Below are 17,416 nucleotides of genomic sequence, written 5' to 3' on the forward strand. Positions count from 1 at the left end.
TGGTCGCTCGTCCACTTTCCCCTCGCCGGATCTAATTGCATAATGGATAATTTAATGGTGGAGGCCCCAGTTTGAGAGAAGTTTTTCTGCACGCAAATGAACTTCTGAGCGAACGCATGGTAGATCTTCTCTGTGTGTGTCTCATTCTGTCAAGTGAAGGACAAGTCACGCACCTGTGTGCTTGCCAACCGTGGCAGATAAACTCTTTCTCACGGGACTTTAGATACTGTGTTTTGTTTTGTTGCTAGAGAAACACATACTTTTACGGACTTGGTAGTGATTTTGAATAAGACGTTATGTTGTTTAGTTTTGGCCAGAGGTCCCCAAACTTTTTCCTGTTCGGGCCATATAACTTTTCCCTTCTCTGATGAGGGGCCGGGGTCAGTTTGCAACCGAAAAAGGTGAGACGATTGCAGGAGTGTCTAAATATAAAAATGTATTGTTTTTCAGAAAGCCACAATCAAATAACCCTTTCTGGATTCTTCACAGAACAAAAGTAAATACATTTTTTTTAAAAATAACAACAAAATACAATTTAATATAATGTATAGGGCTGTCAAAATTATCGCGTTAACGGGCGGTAATTAATTTTTAAAAATTAATCACGTTAAAATATTTACGCATTTAACGGACATGCCCCGCTCAAACAGATTAAAATGACAGCACAGTGTCATGTGCACTTGTTACTTGTGTTTTTGGGTGTTTTGTCACCCTCTGCTGGCGCTTCGGTGCGACTGATTTTAAGGGTTTCAGCACCATTGTGTAATTATTGACATCAACAATGGCGAGCTACTAGTTTATTTTTTTGATTGAAAGCTTTACAAATTTTATTAAAACGAAAACATTAAGAGGGGTTTTAATATACAATTTTTATAACTTGTGCTAACATTTATCTTTTAAGAACTACACGTCTTTCTATCCATGGATCGCTTTAACAGTTAATAATATTATTATATAATGTTGATTTATTGTTATAATAAACAAATACAGTACTTATGTACTGTATGTTGAATATATATAACCGTCTTCTGTCTTATCTTTCCATTTCAACAATAATTTACAGAAAAATATGGCATATTTTATGATGGTTTGAATTGCGATTAATTACGATTAATTCATTTTTAAGCTGTGATTAAATCGATGAAAATTTTTAATCGTTTGACAGCCCTAATAATAAATTATAATAAATAATAATAACACTATTAATAATATAATATAATAAATAATAATAACACTATTAATTAAATCGATAATAACCAAATAACCTTCTCTGGTTTCTTCACAGAAAAAAAGCCAGGAAATAAATAACACTACTGAGTGGGAAAAAAAAAACTTTTTGTTTTTTTTGTTTGTTTGTTCAAAGGGCCGGACCAAATGTGGAGGCGGGCCGTAGTTTGGGGACCCCTGGTTTAGGCTATAGTTAAAATGATATCGGATAAAATCGACATCGGTTTTGGGCCAATATGTATAGGGCGCCGTTTGTAAAGCAGCACATCCTCAAAATTCCGACATTTTCTCACATTTAGGGCCACACAGTGTTGAAAACGTGGTGTGAAATTTTTAGACACTTTTTTTTTTTGCACATTTACAACAATTTTAAGCAACTTAAATATTTTTAAATAAGAAGTTTTGGACCTAAATGTTTAAATCCAGAACTTAATATTTAATTTAAATCTTAAATATATATCCTATATCCTAAATGCTAAATCTGGAAACGGTTGGAACTAAATATTTAGCTTAATATGCAAATTCACATGACCGGAGACCGGAAGTAACAAAATAAAAGCTGGTGGAGCAGCTCAGACTGTCTGTTTATGTTGCTTGAAAATGAATAAAACCTACTCAACGGTGGCAGTCTACTCTTGGACATGAGTCATTGTGATAATAACAATATATAGGTGAAATACATATTTAGGAGAAACTATTTAAAGAGCATTTTGTGTGCTCCAGCTTTTATTTATTTTTTCATTCATATTGCATGTGTTTCCCTCTCATACTTGTAAGCATTGTCTTGTGGTAGCTTTAAAGAAGATTGTTGGGCACATTAGTCACGTAGCATATTTAAACCACCCTTATTTGATATCACTATGTTTAAATATTTTCTTAAGGCATTTTTAGTATGTTTTGTCTGTATGCATCTTAACAAAACAAGCTAAAAGCGCACGGTAGTGCTTTGGGTGTGAAATTCGCTCCTTGTAAGACATTTTACCTGTGTAGCACATTTTGGCAGAAGGCCGTTTTTTTTTGTTTTTTTTTCCTACTCTCGTCTCGTCTCATCACGTCTTTCCTGTTCATTTTGCTTTTGCTGCTCGATTTGTGAAATATCGACAGTGCTGTCTTGCTCATTAATGTTCCTCTCGGGTTCAAATTGAAAGGTTGAACAGATGACATGTTTATGTCGCTAGAGTCATTCTCTGGAAGCTCGGCAGCATAACCATGCGACGTCAATACCCTGCGACGTCAACAACAGTGGCGACCTACTAATTAATCTTTTTGGGGTTTTTTTTCAACCTGTCCTGTTATGGTTTTTCTAGTTATGATAGTATATCGTCTGCGTATAAGGTAATTTTAAGTTCTGATGTTTGCGAGCGGATCCCTTTAATATTAGCATTTTGTCCTATTGCAATTGCTAATGGTTCAATAAATAGAGCGAATAATTGGGGTGAAAGTGGGCAGCCTTGTCAAGTTCCCCTTTGAAGACAGAAACTTTGTGAAATCACCCCGTTTGTGTTGACAGCGGCTTTTGGGGCGTTGTAGAATGTTCTTATCCAGCGGATAAATGGCTCACCAAAGCCAAATTTTTCAACATTTTGAAGAGAAAAAATCCAGTTGACTTTGTCAAATGCTTTTTCTGCGTCCAAAGAGAGGATAATTGCTTTCTCTTTATTATTCTGTGCTCTATTAATGAGATTTAACAGTCGTCTTATATTTATTGTCGAGTTACGTCATTATGAATTATAGTGGGAAGAATTAGTTCTAATCTAGCAGCTCAAGCCTTTGCAATAATTTTAATATCTGCATTTATTAAGGATATGGGTCTATAGTTTGCTGGTTGGGTCAGCTCTTTCGACAACCTGTCGGGCCCCGGTGCACCACCTGTTGGCATGTCCTTTACGGCATTCCATAGTTCGGCGAGGGTTAGTGGGGTAGCTAGCAATTGTTTACTTTCTAAAGTTATTTGGGGGATGTCAAGATTGCTAACAAATAAGTCAATGTCTTCTTCGTTAATTTTTTTTCTGGTGATTGTGTTATTATGCCGGCTGAATCTTGTACATTATTATTGTTATTATGCTCAAAGTTGGTACAGTATATCGTAGTTGTTGTAACAGAAACAGAATGCTATCAAGCTGTTTTTTGGTATTGCAGACCTACTAGTTAAACTAATCAATACAGAACACCCGTTCACCCAAACTGTTTGGTCTTACTAATGTCTCGTCCTTAGCAAAAAATGCAGGTTATGCTGTTATATCATCCCTACCAATGTTGAAACCATAACTACACCTTTACAATATGAACATTTGAGGGATTTTGGATAACTTCTGCAATGCTTTCACATGTCGGAAAGGCGAGCGACAGTTTTTTTTGCAGTTTCCAGTAAAATGCACATACATACTCTTGCCCATCCTGAATAAATGACTAGACAAAGGTCCCAAATCAACACTGATATACATTTAAAGTGCGCACATGCCTACAGCGTACCTACATTATTCAGCGTTATGCATGTATTCACTTGCCAGCCGCGCTTTAAGTGCAGAGATGCATGCGTGCATGTTTAAATGTTCCACGTGTTCCGCGGGGAAGGAAAACAAGGGGAAGAAAGTCAAAGGAGTGGAAGACGAGAACAGAAATAAACAAGGGTTAAATATGGCGCAACACTGTTGGGATGTACCGTATGTGCTATTAAATGCTTTTAACTTTGAAGTGTACATTCCGATCTTTGTAATCGCCTTCTAAAATGCGTTCCGATCCATTTGAGTCAGAAGAGCGCCTGCTGTCGCTAAATTCCTTAGGTGCCACAGTCTTGTGTGATCAAAGTAAATGAACACGCATGCACATCCATTCCTGGTTCGGACATTTTATTCTGATGGTGAGTGATAGGATAGAGCGAGTTTGTGTGTTGGCGTGGGAGGTAAACACACTGAAGTGGATAAAAATGACATATGAGTTAATGAGTTTGACAGTGTCAGGCTGGTCAGGGACAATGTCACGCTCACGAGCGCTGTTGCGTGTGTTGACATCGACGCGTGTGGATGTGCGCGCGTCACCAAAGCGACTCTGGCTGTGTGACCCGCGTCATGCTCGCTGCTGCACACAAACCATGCGGCAAATTGATTGCATATAAAATGCTAATGCGGGCTTTACTATCCTGATCTTGAACTGTCAGCGTTGTTTAAAGGGACCATGAGTGGAATTGGAGGGGGGGGTTGCTCAACATGCTGAATGCGGGCGCAACTCAAGACGAATATAAATCATCTTGATTTAAATATGTACACTTGGCAGCGTATCTTAAAACTTGAGGGACAAACAAGAGGACAAACATACCTATGTAAATGAGCAAAAACAAAGTCTTCTGCTGTTTATACGCATAACAGGGTTGCACGACGTTGAGTGAGACTTTCAATCGAGGCTAATAAGAATATAAGAATAATAAAATTCTAAGAAAATACAAAAAATGGAACATTTTCTCAACACATTCTTTTGGAAAACCAAGTCAACTCAAGTCCAGTTCACTGATTTTTTTCAACTTCTAGCATGCTAAAAAGCAGACAATTGCCCGAGTCACAAGTAAGTCCCAATTCATACCTGTTTTGGGCAAGTTATGTTGAATCAAGTCGAGCTGGGTCACGGGGTCACATCGAGCTGGGTCAAGGGGTCACGTCAGCAGAGTCAAATCGAGCCGGGTCTTGGGGTCATGTCGAGCCGAGTCACGTAGAGCCGAGTCACGGGGTCACGTCGAGCCGAGTCATGCGGTCACGTCGAGTTGGGTCATGTCAAGCCATGTCACGTAGAGCCGGGTCACGGGGTCACATCGGGCCGAGTCACCTTGAGCCGGGTCTTGGGGTCACGTCGAGCCGGGTCACGGGGTCACGTCGAGCCGAGTCACGGGGTCACGTCGAGTTGGGTCATGTTTAGCCATGTCACATCGAGCCGGGTCACGGTGTCACATCAGGCTGATTCACGTCGAGCCGGGTCTTGGGGTCACGTCGAGCCGAGTCACAGGGTCATGTCGAGCCGAGTCATGTGGTCACGTCGAGTTGGGTCATGTCGAGCCATGTCACGTCGAGCCGGGTCACGGGGTCACATCGGGCCGATAAACGTCGAGCCCGGTCACGGAGTCACGTCGAGCTGATTCACGTCGAGCCGAGTCACGAGGTTACGTCAAGCCGAGTCACAGGGTCAGCGTTGAGTTGGGTCATGTCGAGCCGTGTCACGTCGAGCCGGGTCACGGGGTTGCATCGAGCCGAGTCATGTCGAGGCGAGTCACGGGACCATGTCGAGCCGAATCACGGGGTCACGTTGATCCGAGTCACTTCGAGCCGGGTCACGTCGAGCCGGGTCACGGGGTCATGTCGAGCAGAGTCACTCGAGCCGAGTCGCGGGGTCAGATGGAGCCGAGTCATGGTGTCACGTCGAGCCGCGTCATGGGGTCACGTCGAGCCGGGTCATGGGGTCACGTCGAGCCAAGTCATATCAAGCCAGGTCACGGGATCATGTTGAGCTGAGTCACGTCGAGCCGAGTCACGGGGTCATGTTGAGCTGACTCATGGGGTCACGTCGAGTCGGGTCATGGGGTCACATCGAGCAAAGTCATGTCGAGCCAGGTCATGGGATCATGTCGAGCCGAGTCACGTCGAGCCAAGTCACGGGGCCACATGGCCACGTCAAGCCGGGTCACGGCGAGCCGGGTCACGTCGTGCCAGGTCACAGGGTCGGGTCGAGCCGAGTCACGTCGAGCCAAGTCACGAGGCCACGTCGAGCAGGGTCACGGGGCCACGTCAAGCCGGCTCACGGGGTCACGATGAGCCGGGTCATGGGGTCAAGTTGAGCCAGCTCACGTCGTGCCAGGTCACAGGGTCGGGTCGAGCCAGGTCACGTCAGGCCAGCTCACGGGGCTACGTCGAGCAAAGCCGGGTCACGGGGTCATATCGAGCTGGTCACAGGGTCAAGTCGAGCCAGGTCACGGGGTCACGCCGAGCCAGGTCACGACGAGCTGGGTCACTGGGTCAAAGTCGAGCCAGCTCACGTTGTGCCAGGTCACAGGATCGTGTTGAGCTGGGGCGAGGCACGGGGTCAGGATTGAGCGGAGTCAAGTCCAATTGTCTGCAAAAAGACTATAATACAACAACTTCCCAGTTAAAATTGATAGAATAGACATGAACACCATATGCAATGTATTGTCTTTCCTGTTAGGTCTCCTTGCAAAGCAATTGAATGTCGCATTCCAACCACCGACTGGTACTGTCGCTCAATTGCAAATGTGAATTGAAAATTTGCTCACATCTTAAGAAATAGAACCTGTTAGAAAGCAGCTTTCCAAATATCCTTACGCAAAGTTTTTGTGGAAAAGTAGCAGAAATCTGATAACAATGACTGCTACACTCCCTCTCTCTGAAAACACTCTGCAGCAAAACAAACCATCAATCAATCGGCCAGAAGACGACTTGCGGTGGTGAGTGGGATGTTCGTCATAAACATGAACAGCAAATGCGGTGGCTGTGTTTTGCGCAAAATTCAGCCAGCCGCTGATCACTCGATCCATTAACAATAGAGCCGCCGTGATGTAACGCAGCAGCAAAACAGCTGCGGAATCGGTGACGTCGCGCCCAAAACTAGATGATTTAGTGAGACAACATAGCAGGGAGGGGGTGAGGCCCAATGTCCTTGAGAAGATAAGCTAATGGAGTAACCCACTCGCTACTCTCGGTGGTCCAGTCCATAAAAGACAGTAAATAGGGCCGGTTCAATGTGTGCTCCCCAAACGTGGCTGCGCATTATCGACCGATCAGCGCATTTAACGACAGGGGACGATCGTCACGAGCGGGACACGAGCGACCCGGCTCAGCTCTCGGAGCAGTTATTGTCGAGGCTGTGGTTGCCACGACGACTCAAGAGGACAACAAGAGCTATTTTAGTTTGGCTTTGATATTCAATATGCAGCTTAACATGCTCATTAGATCATATCGCAGAAGGGCGACATTATCTCCCTTTAGCACGCGCTCCCTCAATTATCATGGCATCCCATCATTTGTTTGTGTAAGCACTTCAATCTGGTGATGCTTTGCGCGGATGCGTACGGAATGTCTTTTGCGTGGGTCCGTGCGGCTCAAGTTGACCTTGTTATAAGATGAGAGGGCTCGAGTGCACGGAGAGATGTGGTTACTTGTGAAACCAGAGGAGGTGGGTCAAACTAGGACGCGTGAACACAAGACCCATCATGATCCTCCACTCAGAAGCATATTTACATCCCCTACCAAAAAGTATGGAATCACCAGTGTAAGACGAGCACTCACTCAGACATTTTATCATGTAGAACAAACTCGGATAAAAAGCTTGAAAAAATAATGAATTAGCTCAAAAGTGCAACTCTTTAGCATTCAGAAACACTAAAAGAAAAAAATAATTGTGGTGGTCAGTAAATGTAGTTTTGCACAATATATCAATTCCCAAAATTTCATTTCTCTACGTTGATATAATAATCGAAATTTACGCAAAGCTGCACGTATTGAGAACCTAAGATCTCATATGTCTCATGAACATTGTCACCAGTTTTGAGGAGGATCCAACTGACACTTTTGGCACCAAGGTTTCAAATGTGCACCCTGTTAATCGATAAAAAATTTCACATTCAATCCAAAATACCCAATTTCCCATTGGGTTTGGACTATGAGTGCAAGAGACTTTTTGGAGCAGTTTTGTACAATGTTTCACAATGTACACAATGTGTAAAAATTCAAGGGTGCGCCACTGAGCCATTTTCTTATTTTTCTGCAACGTTGCAAAATAATCAAAATTTACGCGAAGCTGCATGTATGTGCAAATTTAGGTGAGTTTTCAAGCATGTTCAGGCTGCCGAATTGGCCATTTTCATTTGCCAAGCAGAAGAAATAATAATAAGAATCCATTAGTCATTTTCTGAATTTGGTGTTTTGCCAAAAAAATGGCCGACTTTGGCACCCCACCCAGGTCAGGCCAGTGAATAAAAACTCAGAGATCTCATATGTCTCATGAACATTCTTACTAATTTTGAAGTGGATCCAACTAACACTTTAGGCACCAAGGTCTCAAATGTGCACCCTGTTAATCGATAAAAATTTCACATTCAATCCCAAATACCAGATTTCCTGTTGGGTTTGGAAAATGAGTGCAAGAGACTTTTTGGAGCAGTTTTGCACGATATATCAACTCCCAAATTTCATTTATCAACGTTGAAAAAACTTAAATGGAGAGGCCATTTTAAAAATTCAAGGGGGCGCCACTGAGCATTTTTGTTACTTTTTTTTTTTCGCAACATTGCAAATTAATCTAAATTTATGCAAAGCTGCACGTACGTGCAAATTTTGGTGAGTTTTCGAGCATGTGAACACCTCTTAAGCCTTCCCTGAAACAGGTTTGAGGTTAATAGATTTTTTTCCCTTGGAGGAGGAGCGTGTCCTGTAAAAAAAGGGCATTTGCTGTTCCTACTAGGGGGCGCCAGGCCTAATTGGTAATATTTCAATCCAGTCCCGTTCAGGCTGGGATACCTCAAATACGTGCCAGATATAAAATAGATTGAACGGTGTATGAGGGAGTTTTTAGTCATTTTCTGGATTTGGTGTTTTGCCGGAAAAAAAAAGCCGACTTTGGCACCCTGTCCAGGTAAGGCCCATGAATGAAAACACACCATTTTGATAACTTAAGATATCATATGCCTCCTTAACAGTCTCGCCAATTTTGAGGAGGGTCCAACTAATTCTCTAGTCACCAAGGTCTCAAATGTGCACACTGTAAATCGATAAAAATTTCACATTCAATCCAAAATATCCGATTTCCTGTTGGGTTTGGAATATGCATGCAACTGCTTTTTGGAGCAGTTTTGCACAACGTATCGACTCTGCGAATTTCATTGCTCTACCTTGAAAAAACTTAAATGGAGAGGCCTTTTTTAAAAATTCAAGTGGGCGCCACTGAGCCATTTTGTTAAATTGTTTCGCAACGTGGCAAAATAATCGAAATTTACGCGCAGCTGCACGTATGTGCAAATTTTGGCAAGTTTTTGAGCATGTTCAGGCCTCCAAATTGGCCTCCAAGTGCCTCTTGGTGCAACAATAATACACACATAGTTTCAGATGACATGTGGCCTGAGGCCACGCCGTCCAACGGGAACGCAAACATGCACGTTGACAGCCGGAGGTCACCACAGTCCCATCCACATGCGCCTCCTCAAGAGCACGATGAAGATGCACGTCGCCATATGTGGTACTCAACACAGACCCCATCAGTAAAACGGCAATGACTCTTTAACCCTCGCCTCCGCCATTACCGTAACGAGTGTGTGAAATCCCGATAGAAAATTTCCCCCTTAACAATGGCGCGTCGTCACAGCGTTCCCGGCACCGCCGCGACCTGTCCCACATATTTTATGAGCGTAATCACGCGATAGAGCGACCGCCATCGCGGCAGATGCTGCTCGCTGTCAGAGGTGGCCCGCATCATTATTGCTGTGAACTTAGCACACAAACACTTCCGAGAGGAGCAGACGCATAACAACCGCGGTCACTCATGTGTACAGGGGGAATAAATGGATTTCTGTGGCCACGAAATAGATATAATCTATGCCCAAAATGCTCATTTGTGGTCAGGAAATACAAAATCCTGCATAAAATCACCATCAAATGTGATCTGATCTTTGTCAAACAAAATCACACAGATGAAAAAACAGAGTCAACTTTAACGAAAACCACCCAAACATTTGTCAATTTTTAATATTTCAATGAGGATAGTATGCAAACAATGACAGAAGGGGAAAAAATGGAAAAAAACTAAGTGAACCATCACATTTAATATTTTGTGGCCCCCCTTTGGCAGCAATAACTTCAACCAGACGCTTCCTGTAGCTGCAGATCAGTCTGGCACATCGATCAGGACTCATCTTGGCCCATTCTTCTCTAAAAAAAACTGCTGCAGTTCAGTCAGATTCCTGGGATGTCTGCCATGAATCGCTGTCTTTAGGTCATGCCACAGCATCTCAATGGGGTTCAAGTCTGGACTTTGACTTCGCCACTCCAGAACGTGTATTTTTTTGTAGGGCTGTCAAAATTATCGCGTTGACGGACGTTAATTAATTTTTTAAATTAACCACGTTAAAATATTTGACGCAATTAATGCACATGCCCCGCTCAGACAGATTTAAATGACAGTAGAGTGAAATGCCCACTTGTTAATGGTGTTTTATGGAATTTTGCCGCCCTCTGCTGGCGCTTGGGTGCGACTGATTTTATAGGCTTCAGCACCCATGAGCATTGTGTAAGTAATTATTGACATCAACAATAGCGGGCTACTAGTTTATTTTTTTATTGAAAATTTTACAAATTTTATCAAAACAAAAACATGAAGAGGGGTTTTAATATAAAATTTCTATAACTTGTACTAACATTTATCTTTTAAGAACCACAAGTCTTCATCAATTTTTTAGACAATTTCACTGACTGTCGATTGATGAATATCGAGACTTTTAGAGATGATTTTGTATCGTTTCCCAGCTTTATACACATCAGACAATGCTTCTCAACAAAATTCTTACCAGGTGTGTGTTTTATAGTGAGCAGGACAGCTTTAAACCACTCATCAGTGATTGGGCACACACCTGACTTAAATTGTTTGGTAAAAATTGTTTTCAATTGCTCTTTTCGCTGCTCAGCCTTCAACGTGTACAGACGCACTCTGAGTTCCCGAAGCACTCTCTTATCTTAACCGATGAGCACTCAGGGCCAGCAAGCTCGACTCCCAGTATGGCTCCAAAGAATTTGAAACCTGGAGACTTGGATGAAATAAAATCCTCCATACAGAAGTTGGAGGTCTCCTTGACTGGCTTGATTCGAAACCAGAATCAAGAAATTGTCAGAGAGCTCCAGTTACTTCGCGCTGAAAACGAGAAACTCAAGGAGACGGTCGAGGAGAGAGATGTTCGCATCAAGAGGCTGGAAATTTTGGCTGACGATCTCGACCAGTGCCGACACGCAAATGAGCTCATCATTTCTGGATTACAATTTACGCCTAGCCCAAGGGACACAGTGGCGCAACTGGCAATTGCTAAGCTGAAAGAGTATGGAATAAACATGGAACCGCTGGACATCCGTCGCTGCCTTCTGCTCCCATCTGGGAGGAGAGGACCGGCGACTGTGCTCATGAAGATGGCAGACCACAAGACCAAGACTTCCCTGCTTAACCAACGCCACCTGAAAGGGTCGAAGATTTTTTTGAATGACAACGTGACTCGCCGAAATTGCAAGAAAAGCACGTCAACTCAAGAAAGCTGGGAAAATAGCCAACACCTGGGTCGCCACACACATAGCCACAACAAAATGTTCCACAGCAAACAGATGCAAAAATTTCAGGGACATAACTAAGCCATAACCTTGTACGCCCTGAAACTAATTGAGCTGCTTGACTGGACGCTACTAAACTCAGATTGTTGATTGTGCTATTGTACAGTTTTGATGTATGTTCCATGCCTGAATGTGCGTCTTTAGTTGTATGGGGGGCGGGAAACTGATGAGCATATGCTTCATCTCGTCCGCCTTTGTCCTCTTCTTTGGTTCCTTCGGGCAAATCATATCACATTTTGTGATTGTCAATGACTGTCAATGATACTGATGATGAAGACAATAAAATTCCATTCCATTCTTTAAGTCTCCTTAGGCAGATGGTTTACTTATATATTTTCTGTTCCTTCTGTTATTGTTTGCATGCTATCCTCATTAAAATATGAAAACCTATTAATGTTTCAGTGGTTTTAGTTAAAACAGTTTTTTCATCTGTGTGATTTTGATGATTTTATGCAAAAATGTTAGAAATTCCAAAAGGTTCAGATACTTTTTCGTATTATTGTAAAAGAGAAAAATTGCGGCTTATCCGAGCCCACAATTGGTCTTTGAATCCGAGATTCCCATTAAATGTTGGCTTTTGTTTTGTGAGTATCACACACAGAGCAGCCGAGTGGCAGAGCTGACCACCTGTGCGGACATTTGTTGCTTGTGAAGCATCCAGAGACGACTTCCGTATATAAAACCCCTTTTGTATTGTTTATTGTTCGTTTCAAATTGCTGTCAAATACTTGGGGTGAGTTTATGTGATCGTTTCGGACGCTAACTGATACACGCTAATCGTTTGTTATTGCTGTATCAGCAGCTACTTCGAAATGCAAATTTGAATTGTTATTGAAGATGAGACTAATTTCATTTTATTTGTTTAATTCTGCAAGTGTTGACGTCATGAGCAGCTGAATAAAGTCAGCAAACCACACGGATGTCTGACATCGTCATTTCGGAGCTTAGCTCACTGTCTAGCCAGGACTTTGCTCCAAAGTCTTGGCGAGGACAGTACAATGACGTATAATACATGTTTTTGGATAGTTTTCTATTACGGTCCCAGACAAAAGTCTTGTCGCTTATCCATTTTGGAGAAATAATTGCGAATAACCTGACTTTTAATTATTCAGTTGGTGCTGTGCCAATGTAGTTACCCCTGTCAAAAATTGTATCCCCTTGGCGGAGCTATGTGGAAGTAGATTTGTCTTTATTATTCAATTTTTTTTTTAAAAAGTTGCATCAATTAAAATATATATTTTCAACCAAAAAAAAGTCACTTCAATCATAAAAAATGTTTGAATGCAAAAATAAATTTGAAACTCAAGGGGGAATAAATGCACGTGAAAGCTTTTTTTTTATGGATTTTTTTTTTTTTTTTTTTTTTTTTTTGATTCAAGTAATGTTGATTTATGTTTGGGCCCCATTTTGACTAGGACATTTTTGTCTTTGTTATTTAATCAATTAAGTTGTATAAAAAATGTGTTTTCAAAATGAAAAATTCAATTTAAAAAAAAAAAATTTCAAAGAAAAAAATTCATTTGAGAAATAAAATTGTCCTCCCCTATTTTTTTTTTTTTTAATGAAAAGCAAATGACCATTTAAGGTGCTAGTCACATGATCCGTTCGAAAAATAATTTTGACCTATTATAGAATTTTTTTTTTTTTTTTTTCCATTTTTGTTGCAGTTTTATTGCTTTACAACTTTATATATATATATATATATATATATATATATATATATATATATATATATATATATATATATATTAGGGCTGTCAAAATTATCGCATTAACGGGCGTTAATTATTTTTTTTAATTAATCACGTTAAAATATTTGACGCAAGTAACGCATGCACTGAATGACCCGCTCGCACATTGCCTCAGATTACAAGAGTGATTATAAGAGATTATAAGAGTGAAGAGAATGCAACCGGCCGCTAGGGGGCAGCGCCGTTCCATACTAATGTTATTTCTTCTAAACGTGGGAGATTTAGTAGTTGTGAGATGTTTATGCTGCATGCACAATGCAATGCAATGCAAATTCCTATTTGTGCTCCACACATATTTCGGTAAGTTTTCTTTCTTTTAGTGGCAATTATGTGTCTCTTGTTGTATTTTGGGTACGATATGTACAGAGATATATATTTTATAAAGGCGAGTGGACACAGGCGTTCTTTGGACCGCGCCGTTTATTGCATAAGCTTCACAACAAACATTAAGTATCGTTTAGTGAAAGCACAACAAAAATAATATTCCTGTCGCTCTCAAAAAATGTTTACAAAAAGAAAAGCACTTCAGTCTATAGTAATGAGGCCCTATTCTCACAGTTAAACAACAATGCAAAATGAACTGGCATTCCACATCAAAATAGCTATGCAAAATACACGTAAAACTTACTTTTTTATCATCATTATATTAACTCTACTTTTGATTGAAAATTTTACAAATTTTATTAAAACGAAAACATGAAGAGGGGTTTTAATTAGGGCTGTCAAACTTATCGTGTTAACGGGCGGTAATTAATTTTTTAAAATTAATCACGTTAAAATATTTGACGCAATTAACGCACATGCCCCGCTCAGACAGATTTAAATGACAGTACAGTGAAATGCCCACATGTTAATTGTGTTTTATGGAGTTTTGCCGCCCTTTGCTGGCGCTTGGGTGCGACTGATTTTATAGGCTTCAGCACCCATGAGCATTGTATAAATATTGACATCAACAATGGCGGGCTACTAGTTTATTTTTTGATTGAAATTTTTACAAATTTTATCAAAACGAAAACATTAAGAGGGGTTTTAATATAACATTTCTATAACTTACATTTATCTTTTAAGAACTACAAGTCTTTCTATCCATGGATCGCTTTAACGGAATGTTAATAATGTTAATGCCATTTTGTTGGTTTGTTATAATAAACAAATACAGTCCCTATGTACCGTAAAATATGGCATATTTTATAGATGGTTTGGATTGCGATTAATTACGATTAATTAATTTTTAAGCAGTAATTAACTCGATTAAAAATTTTAATCGTTTGACAGCCCAATATATAGATAATACATACATATACGTAAACGTACCTATATATATATAATATAGGAAAGTCAATTTCATGCAATGAGACTTTTCAGCCACCACGGTTATACGTATAATACATGTTTTTGGATAGTTTTTGACTTCCGGGTTACATCAACAGTGCAGGAATGGAATTCGTTCGTAAACCTGAGACTACTTGTGCCTTATTTCTTCATGTAATCACAACACTTTGCTGAGCTAGACTTTTTCAGACTCTGTTTTGCAGTTTTACGTGGTCATGATATGGCTTTATTCTTGAGCCGAATCAAGCAAAGCAGACACAAAACAAGTTGGGACAGTGAATTGGAAGACTAGACTGGAAACGATCCCATTCCAGTCAATAGAGAGACAGCCTGGATGGATTCCCAGGTTGGGATTAAGCTCTGGACCGGGAATTACAGCATGGATGTCCTCTGCATTGAGGATTAATCTGTATTCTGGCCTCAGACCATCACCGTCTGTCCGAAGCAAAAGCGAGGATAAGATCTGGAGAGAAAAAAAGTGGAGCTCACCTGGTCTTTTTTCCATTTTCCTCCCTCGACTGCCGCATAATCGAACCTTGGATATCAAAATGAGGATTTGCTTCTGGCAGAGCGACTTGTTGCTTTTCGGGCACGGCTTTCGCTTGCTGGCGATCTGACGGTTGGTCTGGGGGTCCTTGACCTCCCGACGCTGCCGAATAAGGGAGCTGGCAAGGGCGGCCATCTTGCCAGCGCAGGCCTTGCCGGCGGCCCGGTGGCGCCCAGATGGTGGGGGGTACCGTGGGCCACCCCCCTGCCCGCTCACCCAGGGCGACGGAACAGCGCAACGGTCGTCTCGAGTTGATTAGCCGGAAGGAAAATGAATCTAAGGCAAGAAGAGGTGACAACTTCAAAAAAACTGAAACGGAGCCCTGTTGAAGATCCCGATCGGGTGAACCCTGTATTGAATTTTTGGTGTTCTTTCCTTGGGACGGGTCATGTTCTTATCCAATCAAATACAAGCGCGGTCCAGCCCCTGTCTCCTTGAGCTCCGGTGAACTTTGACTCAAGCATTCACCCAGTTGAGGAATCCTTCAAGCTTGAATGTCAATATTACACACAATGTCCAGAAACGGAGGTATCCTGTCTTACTCCCTCAGTCCGAGTCCTTCATGCCCTCCTGGCTTCCCGAGGAGACGTGGGAGCGCTCCGTCCGAGCATCCTTCCAGGGGTGACTTTCAAATCCTCGAAGAGAGAGGACGGGATCTACCGCCCCATGTCTGATCGGGCTCCTCCGCTGAGTACGAGCAGAGCGCCGTGTCCTTCAGCCACGCTTAGGAGGGATGAATGAGAGGAACGAGACACAGCGAGATAGAGAGAGAGAGGGAAAGCGAGAGAGGGGGTGGGCAGAGGGAGTGGCTAGCTGGCAGGTATGCAGTTTATACAGTGGATCTATTTCTAAAAGCGTCCAAATATTATGCAGAGGAGACTGTACCTCGAAGCATGAAAAGGCGACTTGAGCTTCGTCTCCCTATTGTCACTATGCGTGTTCCGAAACGGCTTTTCTTCCCCAACTAGTTGTTTTTCATGTGCATGCCAAAGCAACAGGTGGTGGATATATTGGGTATTTCGTTATCTAAGATTTCACCTTCACCAATGCAGGGGTCTGAGATGTAGCGTCTTTGTCCCTTTTTTTGGATTATAATATACTATATCATAGACTTCATCATGTTTGGGCTACGGGGCGCGGGGCCCATTTCCGTCAAAGCTGACCGCATGGAAACACAAACAGCTTTTTCCGTTGAAAATTCTTGTGAATGAATGCTTAAATCCATGAATTTTTTCTAGATATGGACGTAAAACAGTCTCGATTCTTGGTTAAAAGCAAAAAAAATGTGCAGGTAGCATTTATTTCATGTAAACATTGCAAACTGTGATGCTAGTCAGTAAGCAAATTAGCAGCCGCCATATCATTGACAAAGCTTTTTCTGTTGAAAATTCTTGTGAATACATGCTTAAATCCCTGAATTCTTTATAGATATGGCCGTAAAACAGCCTCGATTCTTGGTCAAAACCAGAAAAACCGTGCAGTTAGCATTTATTTTACATAAATATGTCGAATGTGCTGCTAGTCAGTAAGCAAATTAGCAGTCGGCATATAACAAAGTTTTTTCCGTTGAAAATTCTTGTGAATAAATGCTTAAATCCCTGAATTCTTTCTAGATATGGACATAAAACAGTCTAGATTCTTGGTTAAAAGCAAAAAAAAAACGTGCAGGTAGCATTTATTTCATATAAATATTGCGAACTGTGATGCTAGTCAGTGAGCAAATTAGCAGCCGCCATATTACGGACAGAGCTTTTTCCGTTAAAAATTCTTGTGAATAAATGCTTAAATCCATGAATTCTTTATAGATATGGACACAAAAACAGTCTCGTTTTTTGGCCAAAAGCCGACAAACCGTGCAGGTAGCTTTTATTTCATGTAAATATTGCGAACTGTGATGCTAGTCAGTGAGAAATGAGCATCCGCCATATCACAGACGGAGCTTTTTCCGTTGAAAATTTTCGTGAATAAATGCTTAAATCCCTGAATTCTTTCTAGATATGGACGTAAAACAGTCTCGATTATTGGTTAAAAGCAAAAAAAAATGTGCAGGTAGCATTTATTTCATGTAAATATTGCGAACTATGATGTTAGTCAGTAAGCAAATTAGCAGCCGCCATATCACAGATGGAGCTTTTTCTGTTGAAAATTCTCGTGAATAAATGCTTAAATCCCTGAATTCACTATAGATATGGACGTAAAAC

At 41.4% G+C, this 17,416-nt stretch overlaps 3 protein-coding genes across 3 annotated transcripts in view; 1 reads left to right on the forward strand and 2 right to left on the reverse strand.

Moving 5' to 3' along the window:
* Nucleotides 1-15,962, reverse strand: part of fgf11a (fibroblast growth factor 11a) — a 74,836-nt gene extending 58,874 nt beyond the window's left edge. The window contains exon 1 of the mRNA XM_057855025.1: nucleotides 15,158-15,962. Within this exon, the coding sequence (XP_057711008.1) occupies nucleotides 15,158-15,350 (193 nt within the window). The 5' untranslated portion in view covers nucleotides 15,351-15,962. The remainder of the gene's footprint in view (nucleotides 1-15,157) is intronic.
* Nucleotides 1-17,416, reverse strand: part of haus4 (HAUS augmin-like complex, subunit 4) — a 268,044-nt gene that overhangs the window by 232,189 nt on the left and 18,439 nt on the right. The window lies entirely within an intron of this gene.
* The window catches only part of gc2 (guanylyl cyclase 2), a 196,357-nt gene that overhangs the window by 104,816 nt on the left and 74,125 nt on the right, over nucleotides 1-17,416 (forward strand). The window lies entirely within an intron of this gene.

The sequence above is a fragment of the Corythoichthys intestinalis genome, chromosome 13 (genome assembly GCF_030265065.1).
Source record: "Corythoichthys intestinalis isolate RoL2023-P3 chromosome 13, ASM3026506v1, whole genome shotgun sequence".
Classification (NCBI taxonomy): Eukaryota; Metazoa; Chordata; class Actinopteri; order Syngnathiformes; family Syngnathidae; genus Corythoichthys; species Corythoichthys intestinalis.